The sequence below is a fragment of the Poecilia reticulata genome, linkage group LG11 (assembly GCF_000633615.1).
Source record: "Poecilia reticulata strain Guanapo linkage group LG11, Guppy_female_1.0+MT, whole genome shotgun sequence".
Taxonomy (NCBI): Eukaryota; Metazoa; Chordata; class Actinopteri; order Cyprinodontiformes; family Poeciliidae; genus Poecilia; species Poecilia reticulata.
In genome coordinates this window covers 22,718,293-22,735,988 of record NC_024341.1, presented here as the reverse complement: position 1 = coordinate 22,735,988, position 17,696 = coordinate 22,718,293, and the positions used below count along the sequence as shown (strand labels likewise).

The following is a 17,696-nucleotide window of genomic DNA, read 5'->3' as shown; positions in this document are numbered from 1 at the left end:
TTATATGTTTGACAAAATTAAAAGCTATAAAATGTAAGGATCACTGGGCCACATTCAATGAATTATTTTCATCTCAAGTCTGCAGATATCGGTTCTGCAACTTCCATTTCAGAACCTTGAAATTGACAATAATTATTTCAGTTTGAGCTCCGTATTTTAAATCCTGTAAATGTTGGAGCTTGTCAGAAGTGTGTGTGTGTGTGTGTGTGTGTGTGTGTGTGTGTGTGTGTGTGTGTGTGCATGTATTGTATGTGTGTGTGGGGGGGAGGAAAAGAGCCTCACACAGCATCAGTGCAGACTGAGATCAGACTGCTTCCACTTAAGCATACATCATACTAAAACTAACATTTTACATTTTGATTGCTGGTCTCTGTAACAATCTGTGGCTGAGTGTGCCCCCCACTGTGAGAGAAAAACAAAGTCACTTCAAGGCTCTCATGTCAAGATATATTAGTGAACAGATAAATTATACATCATACAGATTTTTTTGATTTTTTTTAACTGGTATGTGTCTGAAAATAGAGTGTTGCAGGTAAGCTCAAAGATTTTCATTCAAAAATAAAATGTTACTAAATTCAGCATTTACATTCATGCTACAATCTAGAAATTATATCTCCATGTTTATTTTAGGATCCCCCATCAATTTAAATAATGTTAATGTGCATAAATACTTTTAAAAAATCTGAATTAATTAAAATACTTCATTAATTGAAGAAATAATGATGTTTTAKGAGTAAATGAAAGCAACATTATGTTTTTATGTTTGGCACACAGAAGAGTGCTTTGCATAGAATTGTATTAATCTGGCAGCATTTTTGTGATGATGCTYAAATAAAAGGTATGATGACAAAAAATAATTTTTTATAAATAAGGCATCTTTAAAAACACCTGACCTCTTAAACAAAACAACAGCACAGAACTTCATACGTCAATAACTCTGTCAACTGGCAGTAGACATGTTGGAGAGAATGAATGACAGGAAGCCTCACCTTCCTTAGCAGGAGGGATTGTGGGTGGYGGCGTGGTGGTCGGGGGCTTGGCCGGTGCTGGTGTTGGGATTGGTACTGAGTAAAGAGAAACACACAAACAGGAATTTGTGAAAACCTCCAATTATGACCCCATTCATCATATACTAACCTGCCAAATGACATAGCAAATAGATCTCCGTGCTACAAAACTCGACACGGATCGGTGAAACACAGCTACATACAAACTCGTACAGAAAGTGTAAAATAACTACATGCAAAGSTGTGATTTTGGCTCCTGTATAATTTGGTGCGTTGATCACAGCGTGAGCTCCAGTCAAAACCCAAAGTCTATCGTCTCTCGCTTTCAACCCCTTGACTTGGTTTGGTGTGTGTGTGTGTGTTCTCCTCCTAAAGAAACCCCACATACACACACTCGATGCTTTCAGAGCTGTTTAGGCAGTAAATCAGCTACCTGAGGCTGCGAATCACTTGTGATGGCAGGTAGGGAGCGTTCAGTAGCGGCTGCCTGCAGCGATGGGGATAGTCATTTGAGGAAATGCTCAGGCTTTCATTTGCGTCAAAACAAAGCCATAAATCATCCAGGAGGCTCACCGTAGAGCCGCAGTGTGTCTGGGAGCAGCCTAAAGCAAACAAAGATCTGTTTTTTTCAGGGAAAGAACTTTCTGTCTTGTTGCCTTTTTTATCTCTCTATAGGTTATTCTCTTTACTCCTTCAGCCTCCTGTCTGAACCGTCTGGAAACAGACCATCTCTGACTTTCATTCTGTTTATTTTCAGATCCAGCCYTCCTTCTAGCATTTCTTGTYCGCATCTTGTGATGAATCAACCTTAGATATGATGTGCATAAATACTATTCAGTTCAGATTTCACAAACAATTAAGTGCAATAAAATCAATCATGCAGATGCCTAATTCTGCATACACTATGTGAAATGTGTTACTGAATTTGCAAATGAGCTTTGTTCTATGAACTCTTAAAYGCCTTGTTACCTTGTTAATCCCAACAGTTATGTTGAGGGGATCCAAAGATAATGACGCTATAGAGTTAAAGGGTTCGATGGAGTTAAATATGTGATAATACTTGGAAAAAGTCTTCTACCGGCTGCCATAGGCTTGAAATGGGAGAAAAGGTTCAACTTCCAGCAGGACAACCATAAACATAAAGCCAGGAACTGTTTATATTGAGCATATCCAAGTATTAAAGTCTCCAAAGTTGAACGTTAGATCCAATTAAGTGTTTGTGGAGAAACTTCACAAACACTCCATGAGCACAAGGTATTTTGCATAAAAGAAGAGGCAGAAATGCAATCCTCTGGGTGTGTGAAGGAGGTGGAGACATCCCCCAACAGAGCTGCWGTAAGAGGAACATTAAAAACCACTAAATCACTTTCCTTCCACACTGCAATTATTTAGTACTTTGTGTTAATCTATCACATAAAACCTGAATAAAACAAAAACCATTAATGGTTGTGGTTGCAGCAAAAAATAAATAGAAAAAGAAATATAACTATTTTTTGAAAGGCTTTTCACATTCCAATGTTTTCCTTTGTCGTTTTTTCTTTAAAAGCCTTCAAACTATTGATGCGAAATATAACATGTGAAACTGTAACGTCTAGTGGCCATCTGATGTTACACGTAGGAAAAAGTTATCTTTTAAGGATACTTATCACTCTGTTTATAGTACCAACAGTGTAATAGARACAAAACGTTCYGTTGACTATTACCCTGATTTATTAAAATCATGCTCCATGATGCTTATGGTAAACAAAATGACAAAGCAGCCCACCCGTCCCAACAGCCTCCCTCCTCCTCCGCCTCGTCTCCAGACACTGGCTCTTGATTAGAGTTTGGAGCGGCTGCTGCAGAACAAAAGCCTCATTCTGAAAGACGGACGAGGATGCGGTGCTTCCACAAGGATCAAAGACATTTTCTGGTGAAAGTGACGTGATTGTACTCCGGTCTCTTCTCTTCTAAACAATAACAGCCGACAGCAGTTAGATGAAGAGTATGCGTGNGTGATAATACTTGGAAAAAGTCTTCTACCGGCTGCCATAGGCTTGAAATGGGAGAAAAGGTTCAACTTCCAGCAGGACAACCATAAACATAAAGCCAGGAACTGTTTATATTGAGCATATCCAAGTATTAAAGTCTCCAAAGTTGAACGTTAGATCCAATTAAGTGTTTGTGGAGAAACTTCACAAACACTCCATGAGCACAAGGTATTTTGCATAAAAGAAGAGGCAGAAATGCAATCCTCTGGGTGTGTGAAGGAGGTGGAGACATCCCCCAACAGAGCTGCWGTAAGAGGAACATTAAAAACCACTAAATCACTTTCCTTCCACACTGCAATTATTTAGTACTTTGTGTTAATCTATCACATAAAACCTGAATAAAACAAAAACCATTAATGGTTGTGGTTGCAGCAAAAAATAAATAGAAAAAGAAATATAACTATTTTTTGAAAGGCTTTTCACATTCCAATGTTTTCCTTTGTCGTTTTTTCTTTAAAAGCCTTCAAACTATTGATGCGAAATATAACATGTGAAACTGTAACGTCTAGTGGCCATCTGATGTTACACGTAGGAAAAAGTTATCTTTTAAGGATACTTATCACTCTGTTTATAGTACCAACAGTGTAATAGARACAAAACGTTCYGTTGACTATTACCCTGATTTATTAAAATCATGCTCCATGATGCTTATGGTAAACAAAATGACAAAGCAGCCCACCCGTCCCAACAGCCTCCCTCCTCCTCCGCCTCGTCTCCAGACACTGGCTCTTGATTAGAGTTTGGAGCGGCTGCTGCAGAACAAAAGCCTCATTCTGAAAGACGGACGAGGATGCGGTGCTTCCACAAGGATCAAAGACATTTTCTGGTGAAAGTGACGTGATTGTACTCCGGTCTCTTCTCTTCTAAACAATAACAGCCGACAGCAGTTAGATGAAGAGTATGCGTGYGTGGGGAGTGTGTTGCTGTTATATTGTGATCACACCTGCACGAGCATATTTAAAGGGGATTTTGGACGCATTATAGGTGATGAGTCGAGTAAGTGTGGAGAATGTCTGCACTAAACATCTGTTTTCTGTACAGATTTCAAATCGTTAATGTTTATTGCTTAATAATTAAGCCATAAAACAAATCTAATAATGAACACACTAAACTGGACGCTTTTATTGCTTGAGCTTGTGTGCTTGGATTTTCTTACATGTCTTCACATTTGCAGTCACAGCAGGTCCTTCGGTCCCGTCCTGCATCTGAGAGAATATGCTGATCTTATACTCCATGTTGGGCTTCAGGCTGGTGAAACAGTGTCTGCTGGCGCCTCCACCGAGCTTCGTCTCCTGCTTCTGACTACCTGCAGTCRCAAACAGATCAAATTAACAATCAAACAATAACAAGAAAGTGTGATTTTTCTGCATTAAATGTTATTTTGGGAAAAAATTCGAGAACCTAGTAAAAAAACCCTGATATTTTAAACTGCGAAATACACAATTTCATAAAAAATCTAAGAGTATAACAACATTCTTTCTAGCGGTGTCACTGACCATTGTGTTGAAAAACCACATACATAATATGTCCAAACAAAAACRTCAAAATAGTTTTGCAAAATTGGACACGACAAAAAACAAAGTCTGTCTAGAAATTTTGGGAAAAACAATCAGTTTTTCATGCTGGAAAAAGACAATAGGAAGAATTAGGAAAAAAGCCTATTGTGCTCCCACTAACAGCTTATTTGACAGCAAAAATGATTTGCCTTTCAAATAAATGTCATGYTGATAGTTAAAAAYATTAYGTTTTTAACACAGTTAYTGAATGCAACTGTGCTTAAAAGCAGTTCCAGATCAGACTGAATAAGTGCGACGTTTGGGGAAGCTTCATGTTTATAAAGGCAAAAGCTGGAGCTCATTTRAATAGATGTGCTAAATTTTASTTTTTTATTGTTATGTGGTTTGAGCCACTTTTAGAATTATTTTGTTGAATTATTTCAAGCTGTCAAAATATTTTAAATATTTTAAATTTCTATGTTCTGTTAATATGTAGAGCATGATCTTTATGTTTTAAAATAAGATATGTATCTTTATAGAGAGAGTAGCTGGACATTTAGAGTTATTCTAGCTTTATGGTTGATTATTGTTTTAATTAATTGGCAAATTCTGAAATAAATCAATAAGATACATATTGATTTGTTTATGGAAATAACCTATACAAGGATCAGGTTGGAAATCTGAGCAACATGCACGAGCATTTTGATGACTGCAAGGATGAGAAGATATGGACAATGGATGGATTTATAAATGGATGAAAGAATGGATGATCTTTTTTGATGCTTCATATTCTCATTAATGTTTCATATTCTAGGAGGTGTATTTAAAAAAAAATGTTTCAAAATGAAACGACTTCAGTCATTCAGTTAAATCACTGAAATGTCATTTCTCTGTCTGCAAGCCTCAAAAAGAAAATTGATTAAAATGAAGCAAGTACAAGAAGYTGGTTAAATATTTTTACTGAAGAAATATAGAATGATCAATTTGTTGGTTAATGTCGCCCACAGCTGTGATTTTGAGTGTAATGCCTGAGGGTGAATTATGAATAGATCTAATGAAAGTGCTCTTAATAGGCTGAATGCAAAAATAAAAAAGAAAAAAATTGTGCTAAATACGTTCAATATTTATGCAGATATTTGACAAGGTTAAATGGGCGATGCCTATCAGACGACTGAAAAGCTCACTGTCCAACTAACTGCGGTCTTAGGAGATCTAATGCTGACAGCTAGAAGATCGATCTACTCTTACAATCCTAAAAAACAGAAACAGTGTTTACAAACGGCAGCCAACAAAATAAAATTTAGGAAAATCTAATTACCTCAAACCTCTTTAAACTTGTTTGTTCATCAACCATCTTCGGCACCAAAGGTTTTACCCTCATCTACTTTACAATCCGTGTTTGAGATTTYGTTGCATTTTCCTACATTTACTTTCCCGTGTCTCACTTCATAACGTTCCTTATCAAAAATGGGATAAGAAGCACATCATTCCAGTTTCTCCTGCAGCAGAAACATCTCTAGGGTAATTACATACCAGCTGTGCTGACATAAATCCTCATTTACCTCCATTGTGTGTGTTGAAAGAAACCAATACATTGGCGCTCCCTGAGGAAACACGGGGGAATATGTGGCTTTTATGTGACGTTAATGATTGCAGTGGTATTGCTGAAGGCCTAAAGGTGATGAATAACAGCCATTACTTTCCTRTTYGGCGGATGACGGCTGTATTAAAAGTCAATCTCATCTTTGAGGCGGAGACTGAGAGGTGTACCTGGGAAATTGAATCAGGGCAACGCCATCTGTTGTTTGGTGTTATTTTGGGGAGTTGGACCGTTTTATCCCTTCAAAACGAGAAAATAGACAATTATTTCTGTTTGAGGCTGCAGAAAGAAAGTGCCGGGTAAATTGCGATAATAATTGTTTATATGGGAGACTGGGATTGTTTGGACAGCTGAAGTAAAAGATCACATTAAATTGCAATAGAAACAAAAATACAAGTTTCATAAAAACTCTGGGAGCAATTTTAAGACATTAAGGGAGCTGTCTTTTCAAAGTATGCTGAGCCAGATTATTACAGATTATAAAACAAAAGCATGAAGAAAAACCAAATAGTCTCAGTAAGAGCTAGCTTGAAAGACCTTTAACGGTGAATGTGTGTCCAGTTCTGACGGTGAGATCATTAATCATGAACACAATCAATGCAAACTTGTKAAATGGAAACAGTTTTACTTCTTTTTCACTKTGGCACAGTTTAGGAAAATGRTAAAATGATAAAAATCCAAGGAGCAACCTATATTTTGTGCTTTTGAGAAATATAGCAGATCTAAAAGAGTAAAAGAAAAATGCACTTATTTTGTTGAAGATCCCATGTCTTTATATTTTTATGCAACACAAAGGATAATGCCATGTCTATACTTTAATTAAAACATCTTCCTCTCCCCAAGAAGGAGAGCGTAGATGGGATACAGYTCCTCCAGTGAATTATGGGATTCTCCCATGTATCCTTCCTWGCAGGATGTACMTATAAAGCCACCAAAAGAAGGTGCTCAAGAGGCATTCTGATCAGGAACTCAAAGTGGAAAGTAGAAAGTCAAAATATTGACTTCTCCAGATCYACARCAAAACAATCCAACTCCCAAGACTCTATCAGCAATTCTAAGAGGGTTGGTCCGCTGTCCTAAAGCCAGGATGAAAATCCTACTKCTGTTCCTGAATCTGAAGTGGAGAGAGGCGAAAGTRGCAAAAGAACCACAAGAGCTAATYAWGGAGAAGTGGAAGCAGCTGAAAAAGAGAAGAGATKAGAAKATGCWGTAGAAAACAGCTGGGAAGAGGTGAAAAGATAAACCAAAGGGAGACAACATGACTGAACCTGAAACGAAATAAACAGGAATGAACAATAATCTAAGGCRTCTATACCAAATGCATAAAATACTAATAAACYAAAAGTTAAATAAGTCCAGATCTAAGTAGATAATCAGTGAAGAAATTAATAAAATGGAAACACAAATGAAACTTAAGTATCAAACATCTATGGATCACAATAGCAAGACAGTGACAGGAGGGAGTAAATATGTAACTAATGGGAGAAAACGCAAAAACAAAAATCTGGCATGTTTGAGGTTTAGCCGACAGGCTGCCTAAATTTCTCCTTCATTATATTATAAAAACACAAAACAGTTTCCATCTGCATAAAACGCTTAATTAGACAAAAAGGGACACTGCAGTAAACATTTCAAGCATTTCAAAAGTAAGTCAGAAGATCAGATCCGGCAGACACTCGCGTCTGCAGGGACTCTCTAACGCAGGTTTCACTTCTTTCCAAAACGCCCACATCTCACCACAGGGTGCTTCAGACAGAAGGAGMTGTTTGGTTTTATTGTTTCAGGGAAACAATTTTCTCTCAATAAGAAAACTGACTCCAGGTGCTACTAAATGTTTAGAGAAAACTTCAGAACACCAATTCCATTTTGTGTGTTCTTTAAAGCACACCTCCCAGAACAGACTCAACGAGGCATAATTACTGTCAATCACGTAACGAGAACACCTCCTCATTTAGCACCCATAATACCTCTTTGTCTTTTTTGCTCCACTTTACTCCACACAGGAAATGTAAATGTCACCAGAGCTGTAATCCAAAAGCCCGTTTTTTTTCCCCCGACAGAAAAGCTCAGTGTTTGATTGTACAGCTAAATCTTTACGACTGTCAGCACATCTCAAGTGGAAGACAACGGAACCTCTGTGATCTTGGGCTAATTAGGAATTCAAACTCCTCCTCATGAAAGCATGCGAGTATGAATGAGTTCCTTCGCAACCAGCTCAGAAATTTGTTGTGGGAGCTCAGCATGGAATAATGAAGAGAATTACAACTGGAAATACAGTGTGATACAGCTGAGGTAATGCACCGAGACGTTTAGTAGAACTGCAACANAGAACACCTCCTCATTTAGCACCCATAATACCTCTTTGTCTTTTTTGCTCCACTTTACTCCACACAGGAAATGTAAATGTCACCAGAGCTGTAATCCAAAAGCCCGTTTTTTTTTTCCCCGACAGAAAAGCTCAGTGTTTGATTGTACAGCTAAATCTTTACGACTGTCAGCACATCTCAAGTGGAAGACAACGGAACCTCTGTGATCTTGGGCTAATTAGGAATTCAAACTCCTCCTCATGAAAGCATGCGAGTATGAATGAGTTCCTTCGCAACCAGCTCAGAAATTTGTTGTGGGAGCTCAGCATGGAATAATGAAGAGAATTACAACTGGAAATACAGTGTGATACAGCTGAGGTAATGCACCGAGACGTTTAGTAGAACTGCAACAGTTCTTTTAAAGCCTGATACTGAAGTCAAGCATGATGTAGTTACAAAACTTGTGTGCATGCGTTTGCATACTTTATCTCTTCATATAACAACCTGTATAAGTAAAAAAAAAAAAAAAAATGAAAAATGTAATTATTCTTTATTTCTAAATTTGACATTTACATTTCTACATTTATGCAGATCCAGTGAACTCTAAATTAGTATTGTCCTTTTTTTAGACTTTGTCTTTTTGCTTTTTTTTTTTTTTGGTTTTGTGCCACTTCTGTTTCAGAGTGGATTTTTAATCACAGCGTTAAGGGTGTAGACATAATGGTACTCACCAGTCACAGATTGAATAACCAGTCKGTAGGTACTGGCATGCTGGTGAGGCACCCACTGAGCACAAACACCAGACATCCTCACTTGATATGTGCTCAAATTGGTTACGCCAAGATACACTGTTGAAAAGGCAGAGAAATAAAAATAATGTTAAGAAAAAGATGCAGATTTCATGCAGAAAACATCAAGTTTTCATTTGCTTCAGTCTTTATTCCCCCCAAAGCAATTACAGTAACTGTAAGTTATGGCAGGTGTTGGTTAGTGGCTCTGACTTTGTAGCAATGCTCATATATGATTCTAAATTTTAAACAGAAATGGATCAGAAACGTAAAACTTTTTTGGGTCTCTAAAAATAGTCGGTGGGGATTTATGAGCATTCTTCTCTCCATGCTGCTATAATAGCGGCRCACAAAGCCGCACAGAGTCACATCWGAGAAACCACATGCAATCATGATTCCAGATGACGAACCTAAAGCATACAGCTGGTTAGCTTAAAAAACACCACACTGCATTTTCATGAAGTTATTTGCAGACATATGGAGAAATGTAGCTACACTGAGTTTGCAAAAAAAAAAAAAAAAAAAAAAAGAGTAGGTTTTACATACAATCCTAAACAAACCCACACAGTCTATTTATGCAAATGGCTGGAATGGCTTTTAGATCTGACTTTAGAAAGCATCACTTGTTCTGAGAGAGACATTAMAATTCATGTTTATATAAGTTGGTAATGGCCTTGAAAAGCTTGGTTTATTTTACACTGAATAAAAAAAAAACTAAATATTTTTAATTAAGTATTTAATTCATGAGTTTCATCTCCTTGCATTCCTGACTACAGCACCACAATCCACAACCACTTAGAAGTTCCTAGGATCAGATGAGTTATGACAACACTTAATTTCTTTCTGGTGTAAATAGATTATTTTTGAATTGAAATGAATTGATATTCAAGGATGTAAAAACTCTTTCAGGACCTGGGATTTTTTTCTACAAAGTTTACAATCAGACTTAGGAGCAATTCCAGCTTTTTGGCAAACATTGTTTTCAGATAATTTCCAAGTCTATAAAACAAAAATATTAAACAGTGAGTTGCTGTTGGGTCTTTATAATAAATAAGTMTACATTTTTCCTTATTTACCTGATGAGTTTAATTGCACAAAAAGTGTACGGCCACAAATGTATTTTTCCAAATATTCTGCAGAGACATCAAAATATACAATTAACACGTCTTAAAAGAAATTCCRAAAGAAAACTCCCTACTTTTCGTCTCAAAAGTTCAGATACTTGTGATTGTGTGACATTGACGCATCGGTCCGTTCATCTCTGCTGGCTCACTGGTTTCATTAACATGCTGCTGAGCAATATCACAGACACTGTATTCCCCTTCTGGGACATCTACAGCCTAATCAGCCTTCCCTCTTTTCATATAAACCCATCTTTCCATCTTTTTCAGTTTACCCTYTCCTCCTCTCGCCTTTGTCTTGAAAATGTGTCCTTTATTTAACCACCGCGAGTCTGCTCATTGGTATGCAGTCAGTGAAAAACGCCACCAAGGCATGTGTGCTATATTTAAAAAGGTACATGTTTCTGCCTTTAGCTGACACTTGCCCTGCAAACAGAGTAATGAAAATGGATGATGGGGTTGGGTTTAACTGTCTGGCTCAAGGACACCACGAAAGGGCATGCTTTCTGTTAGTGGCTTTGACTTTCACAAGCTGGTGACATCGGAGGTCCAAACGGAGCTGCACACGAAYGGAGCAGGCTGCTGTGAAGAGGTTAATTATGACGCAGGAGAGGAACATAAAGGTTTCAACTCACATTATTTTAGTCGAGAGGAACTGATTAAATAATTCAGGACAGACTCTCAAGGAGTGTTGGGAAGGCTTTACATCAGCAATCATAACTTTGAGCTATCGTATCTTGTTAATTTAACAACTGCTGCTGGATGTAGATGTTCAGCTGCTTTGATGTTTAATTAAAGGCGATTGTTTAGATCAGCTCTACTCAGAGTCTCTACCAGATGGCCGAGCTCCTCACCTTTTAAGGGACTACCCAGAAACCCTGCAGGGAAAGCTCATTTCATGACCATTGGCTTATTGGGTTTATAGTTCTATTGTACAAAAAATCTTCTAAAATTGATTCTATTAAAGTCACTCAGATTGATCAGAAACTGAGTTGATAGATTGACAGACATCTTGTTCAGTTGAAGTGAACAGTAAAAATATTGCGAATCAAAAGGTGTGTGATTAAAGTTTCACACTAATGAAAMMAGATTATTTAAGATTTTATATTTTGCATTTCTTCATTGTTTTCTTGTTGAATTAAAGGGCCAGTATTATGTTTTTCAGCCACATTGTGACATTTTATAGCACAATCAGGTAACAGTGTTGCCTTCAGTTGTAATAAAAGTATATCAGATATGTCTTAAAAGCAATTTAACCTTGTAGTTTAACACCTTGAAATTGGGCGTCTGTCTTTTTAAGAAACTCTTGCGCTTTCYGACACTCTGCCTTCAGGAAGTCGTCCCAACATTGTTTCTCTATTAATCCTTTTACAAGCTTTGCACTGAGGAGTAGCAAATATAATAATCTCATCAGATTTACGGTTCCACCAGGTGCTTTCTAATGGCTGCTGACTAGTCTGAAGGAGCTGAGTGAGGGAAGCTCCAGGGAGTGGTGCTGCTGTGAGACAGGAGTTTGGAAACTGCAGTTACTGAGGAGGAGCTTCGTCCCTATAGGCGGTGCTCTGTACCCTCAGYATTTTGCAAAGTAGAAAGGTTAAAAGCATGCTCAAATATGCATGAAAGCAACACTCCACGTATGCTTTTGATGAGGGAATAACATCAATTTYACATAGTACTGTGCCTTTACAAAAGAATATTTTTAACACTGAAGCTGTAGAACTTTTGAAATGATTTATTGGGGCCTTATTTTGTCATCACAAAAACCTGATATGCTAGCATGGGCATGTACACTTTTGACAGCCGTTCATCAGAAGCAGTTACACAAAACTGAATGTTTTTCAAAACCAACTCCAAACATAAGAAAAGAAATACAGTGTACAATCACAATAAGCTCTCCTGTTAATCTTGTTTAAGAACACCGTGCAAAAGGAAATTTGACGTTGAGCCAAAAACACAAGAGAGAAACTGTGGAGTTAAATCAAAGTGAAGGAAGTTGAACTCACAAGTCTTGGCCTTTCCTGTTAGAGCCTCGCTGGATCCTGTGGTGTAGGACGCGATGACCTTGACACTGTACTCTGTCCCACTCAAGAGGTTGACGATCAGCATGGTGTTCACATCCTCGCCAACAAAAGTCTCCAGCGCCTGTCCAGGGGCTGCAACGGGCCAGAGCAGATTAAATGGGRAGTCAGGGAGCAACAAACGGCCAGTTAGATGAAAGGGCTGGAAGGAGCATCTTTTTGCATTTCTTAGAAAAATATTTGGCTTCGCACAGAGTTTCCAGACTAAAGGAGAATGTGTGAAACTCATTCTGTATTCTACACGTACTTCTTCATTTGAAAACCGAAACAAGCCTCTAATGATCTGGCCTCATCTTGCACTTGATAGTGTCTAATGTAGCCTTAAGGCATTAGCTGCAGGGGAGGATGCTCGAGGTCAGTAGCTTAATGCTCCAAAAATCTGCTTAGCTCACTCATTTCTCCCTTCACAGTCGATGAAGAAAACCCAGCACTAAAGAATGCTGATGACAGAGAAAGTTCTGAGTTTCAACTATTAAGTCTTACTGACTTTGAGGACCAAATGTTCATAAATCCTCAWTCTAACAGCTAAATGTAGGTTAATGAAAAAAAAAATCATTCTCTTTGAATGAAAGTGAGGATTTCCAAGAAGCACAATTTGAAGGTAAACTGTTAAAGGTTTAGTTTTTGTTCATGTGCAAAAATTACCAGAAAGAGGCTGGTAGACGACTCTGTAGCCCATAGTGGGCGAAGGAGGAACATCCCAGCTGATCCTGAAGCGGCTGTACCATTCTTCTGACACTCGCAGGTTCCTRGGAGCTGAAAGAGGATCTGAGGAGGAGGAAAAAAAATGTAATTTTTATATATTTATTTTTACAGAAATCTTAAAAGCATTGACTTACACTGCTCTTTGCACAAAAACAGAAAAGGAGGAATGTTGAAGTTTAAAATTGAGAGAAAAATTCAGACAAAGCAAGTCATTTTACAAATCAATTCACACAAAAAATATAAATATTTTTATTTTATACAAAGTTATCAGAGAGAAAAAAAGAGAAAAGCATATGAAGAAATTGAAGGGACAGAAACAARGCCTGCAGATAATGAAGCACAATAAAAGAGAAGCTGGATAAAGCTTAGAGCTATTTTCAGACTTAACACAAAGAAAAAAACTTCATAGCGCACATCTTCTCATGCTTATATAATTTAATATGTCAAAAACAAATTAAAACCAGAGTTATATGAATGAAAACTAGAGGGTGGACTGTGTATAGAGCTCAAAGTAGATTAGTTTAAACTAAATTAATTCCTTTCTTAGGCTAATGTGTAGGGAATGTGTGCATTGACATTCATTCATAACCTCGGCTCATTTTGAAGAWCATCCCCTCGGTTATCATAAAACATGGATCCTCATGGATTGAAATCCCTGAGTGAAWCCTCCAGCTGCTCAGTKWCACATTGATACAGCTGAAAGCCTCCAAACACCCTGACCATGTTCCATCACAAACGGAAATCKGAGTTACACCAGCTCTTCTGCCTCATCTTTCCTCCTCACTCTCTGCTGTTGTTCAGCATTAAAAATCCAATCATACCGAACAACCCCAATGGCTTCTGCTGCRAACTGATGTGTTTAAATCCTCATGTTATAACCTGCTCCTCTGTTGTGTTATATATCCTCCGCTGCCCTTCCTGGACCTGAGGAGGTTCCCATCATCCTCTGCTCTGTGCCATCCCTCCCACGWTGTGCTCACTGATAATGAGAAACTGGAGGTTGAATGAAACTCTCTCGATACAGAAGCTTTTCTCGTGATTTAGCAACCATTATGAAGAGGTYTGGGTGATAATTCAGCATTTAGACTCATCTTTGGCTAAGATGCAATTGTGCATGGGTCAGTTGTTTTACTGTACTTGAGYTGACAATAARTCAATACATAGCTCTGAGCTTGTGCTACAAWATAAAGCTTGTTTCATAAGTGGTTTTGGCTTTGTAGCTTTACTTTATCTGAACCCATGTGATTCAAATTTTAACAATTAATGACAGCTAGGATTAAAAACAATACAAAGTCAGTTTTTTTCCTCACCTTCACAATCTTAATAAAGACAATTTCAGGTGTTATGAATCCTGGTTATCATTTCAGAAAAAGAAAAAAAAATGTCCTACTTGGTTCCGGTAGACCAACTTCAGACCAACTTCAACCAGATGGTTGATACAAACAACAACTTTAATTAAAATAACTAATGAATAAAAGCAAGAAATTACATGAAATAAAAATATGCAATAACCAGTTTTCATACATCTGAATGCTATTATTTTAATACTTGATTGAGGCGCCTGATGAGTCATGTAGTATTCATTGGTCCATATTCAATCCAGTCTGCCTGAGACTCAATCCAGTTGTGAGGTCGTCTCTTTAATGTGGCTCTCTTCAGGCGAGCCCACACATTTTGCACCAAATTTAGTTTTGACTCTGTAATGAAAGTAAACTTTTATTGTTTTTGGCATCTCATTAAACTCACTTTGATAGTAAAAATTAAAGCATCTCTTCATTTTGATGAAGATCTYGGATCAAGATTAACTGCCATTTTGACYTGATTATAAGTTCAACCACCCTAAAAACAACCTCRATTTCATCTGGAAACAGAAACTCCAGGTCTTCATGACGCTAGCACCATATGTTTCAWGGCAAWGTCCAATGTTGTTTTCTCTTATCTGTTATTTTCAGAAAATAAGACCGGGTTMGGAAATCGAACCTGGAACGGCTGCATCAAGGACTTTAGCCTCAAACATATAGTGAACCAGTCCTACCATTAAGCACATCCACTTCCTTCCTTTAGCATATTTTTTTCARTAGWACTGAACAAGACATAATGMCACATTACAGGTGGAATCAACCGATTCCACCWRKAATGTTAAATCCTTTTAATGTGAATGTGCCACCTTAATAAGAACATGCAGACATTTATTTGTGTATGTTAAGGTGACATTTCCTCCAARTGGTAAATGTTTCTCTTTAACAAGAGAAAAATACRGTCATAGTTTTAGTTAGTTCAGAAAGAAGAGCTACATGACTCTGCAAAGTTGGATGAGAAATRTAATTTCTTGCAAAYGTTMCATGAATATAAATAAGACCAAAACCAGTTAATTCCTCCAACCCATAATGTTTTGTGTGAATTTGGTGTGAACAGAAAATAATCTTGAAATGTCAACTTTCCTTCTTTAAACTAGATAATTTTCATAACTCGACCTTCATCTTTTAAACATTGAGATCTGATTAGGCACACCTACAAATTTAGCAGCTTTATCGACTCCAGAGGTGAAAGATGATGTAATTAAGTATTTTTGTATAATTTTCTACACTTTTGAAATGGCTGAGGGCGCAGCAGTGGTATATTTCATGCACTGTTGAACGGCTACAAATCATATAAGGATGTTGTTCCTTAAACCTAATATTATATTAGATCTAATTTTAGCAATGCTGGTAATCCTATGCAGAACATTTCTTCTCTGGTGCTAGGTCACACCACCAGAACAGAGGGAAAGAAATTAGCTTACTCATGAACAACAGAGAAATCTCAGATTCAGAAGGTGCTGATATAGCTTTAAAAATAGAGAAAATATTCCATAACTAACAACTTAAACATGTACAARATGATGATATTTCAGAAGCACAGGTGCGAGCTGGATGCTCACTCTTAGCAAGAAACGGTCTTTGTATTAAAAATAAATCCTCTCACTTCTTGAACACAAATGCAGCGTTTACAGAATTAATTTGTCTCAAAGGAAAACAGTGAAACGTCTGAGTATCTCTGACCAGTTTGCAATTTTTTTAATCACTACTGAAAACTCTACAGAATGCAGTTGATTCCGGTTCTTTCATGACTGGAATACTCGTCCTGCTCGCTGAATAACCTCAGAACTTCTTCAGCTAATCAACCCATTCCACAGTGGATCAGAAGCTCAGATTAGTCGGCCTCAGCTGTCATATTATCCATCGTCGGTSTGGTTCTAAATACCCAATCACCCCCTCTGCATTCCCTGTCATGCCTCCCTCCGTGTCAACCCCACCCCTCGCCGGTTCAGATCCCAGATTACACCGGCTCCCCTTGTCTCATCATCTGTCTTCACTCTAAAAAAAAAAAAAAAAAATCTAATGGACCCCCCTCTCTGCATTCTCTGCCATTTTTCCTCAGGGGATCATCTCATCCCTCACTTGCTAACAGGAACCATTCATCATCACCAAGTGTCGGAGGCCCGTCATTTGAAAATCGGGAAAACGTCGTTAACGCCTGCTAATGTGTGTAATGCGCCGCTCAGGGAGAAGCGATGRGATGGAGGGGAAAGACAAATGACCGGAATTTGGAGTTACTTTCTAGCTGAAAGTCAAGTGTTTGCTCTGTGATGCACATGCTGACAGCGAAATCATTAGCTCCCACATGAGCATTTAAAGCAGAAAGTCGCATTTAAAGAGGATAAATAAAAATCTTGCATTTTTGTCTTGAGCTCCAAAGGAAAAATAATTAATGTAGAAATTTCAGCCACAGAGACTGGCTGCTACCTTTCTGTAGTCACTTCAAATTGTTTCGGGAGTAATGAGCTGATAAGACTTAAACAGTTTGATAAAATTTGAAACGTTCTCCCCATTGTTCTTACTTTTAAGTGACAGTTTTTAAATTAGCTGTGGTGCTAAATGGTTTCTCCATGCATTCAGGCTTCACAWCAGAAATAATTACATTTTATTAGACTTTAAGAAAAATGCTCTGACCTTCAAAAACAACTGCTTACTCGTTTCTGCTAATATGTTGCTTGCATTTCCAAAAGACAAAAACTTGGACAAAGTGACAACTCTGAGGTGAACATTCATCTCAAATCATTAAGAATGTAGTTCCTATTTAATTGCCTGGCACAGATACTCAAACTCGAAAAGTGGGCTACAGCAACCATTTTCCGTTTTTTCAGCTAATGTGATTAGCTTCTTAGTCAAGCTTCTGCTAATATGCCCCCAATACATCATTGCTCTCATCATCTGAACTATGTGTAAAATGTGGACACATTCCAAAAAGGCAGAAGGTTTACAAGATTAGTAAATATTAAATATTTAGTTCAATAAATGCGTAGGAAATAATGAACTAAAGCATGTTAAAACACCACAGTTTACTGAACTTGGCTATGGTTGAGTCATATTTCTAAAGCACTGCAGGGAGGGATTACTAAAAGCCATTGCAAGAGGCTGTGGTTTCAGCCAGATGCACTTAGTTAAGGTTATATTAATACAGGGGCATTATATAACAATGCCCCTGTATTAATATAACAACCTTATTCCTGGCAGGGTCTCTGT

General features: G+C 37.7%; 1 protein-coding gene across 3 annotated transcripts in view; it reads right to left on the bottom strand.

Annotated features, from left to right (window-relative positions):
* LOC103472826 (collagen alpha-1(XIV) chain-like) overlaps positions 1-17,696 on the bottom strand; it is a 111,136-nt gene that overhangs the window by 18,580 nt on the left and 74,860 nt on the right. For all 3 annotated transcript variants that reach the window (XM_017307591.1, XM_017307590.1, XM_017307592.1), the window contains 5 exons: positions 13,072-13,194; positions 12,352-12,501; positions 9,171-9,287; positions 4,194-4,343; positions 990-1,064 (listed from right to left, as the gene is read on the bottom strand). In XM_017307591.1, coding sequence (XP_017163080.1) covers positions 990-1,064; positions 4,194-4,343; positions 9,171-9,287; positions 12,352-12,501; positions 13,072-13,194 — 615 coding nt within the window. The remainder of the gene's footprint in view (positions 1-989; positions 1,065-4,193; positions 4,344-9,170; positions 9,288-12,351; positions 12,502-13,071; positions 13,195-17,696) is intronic.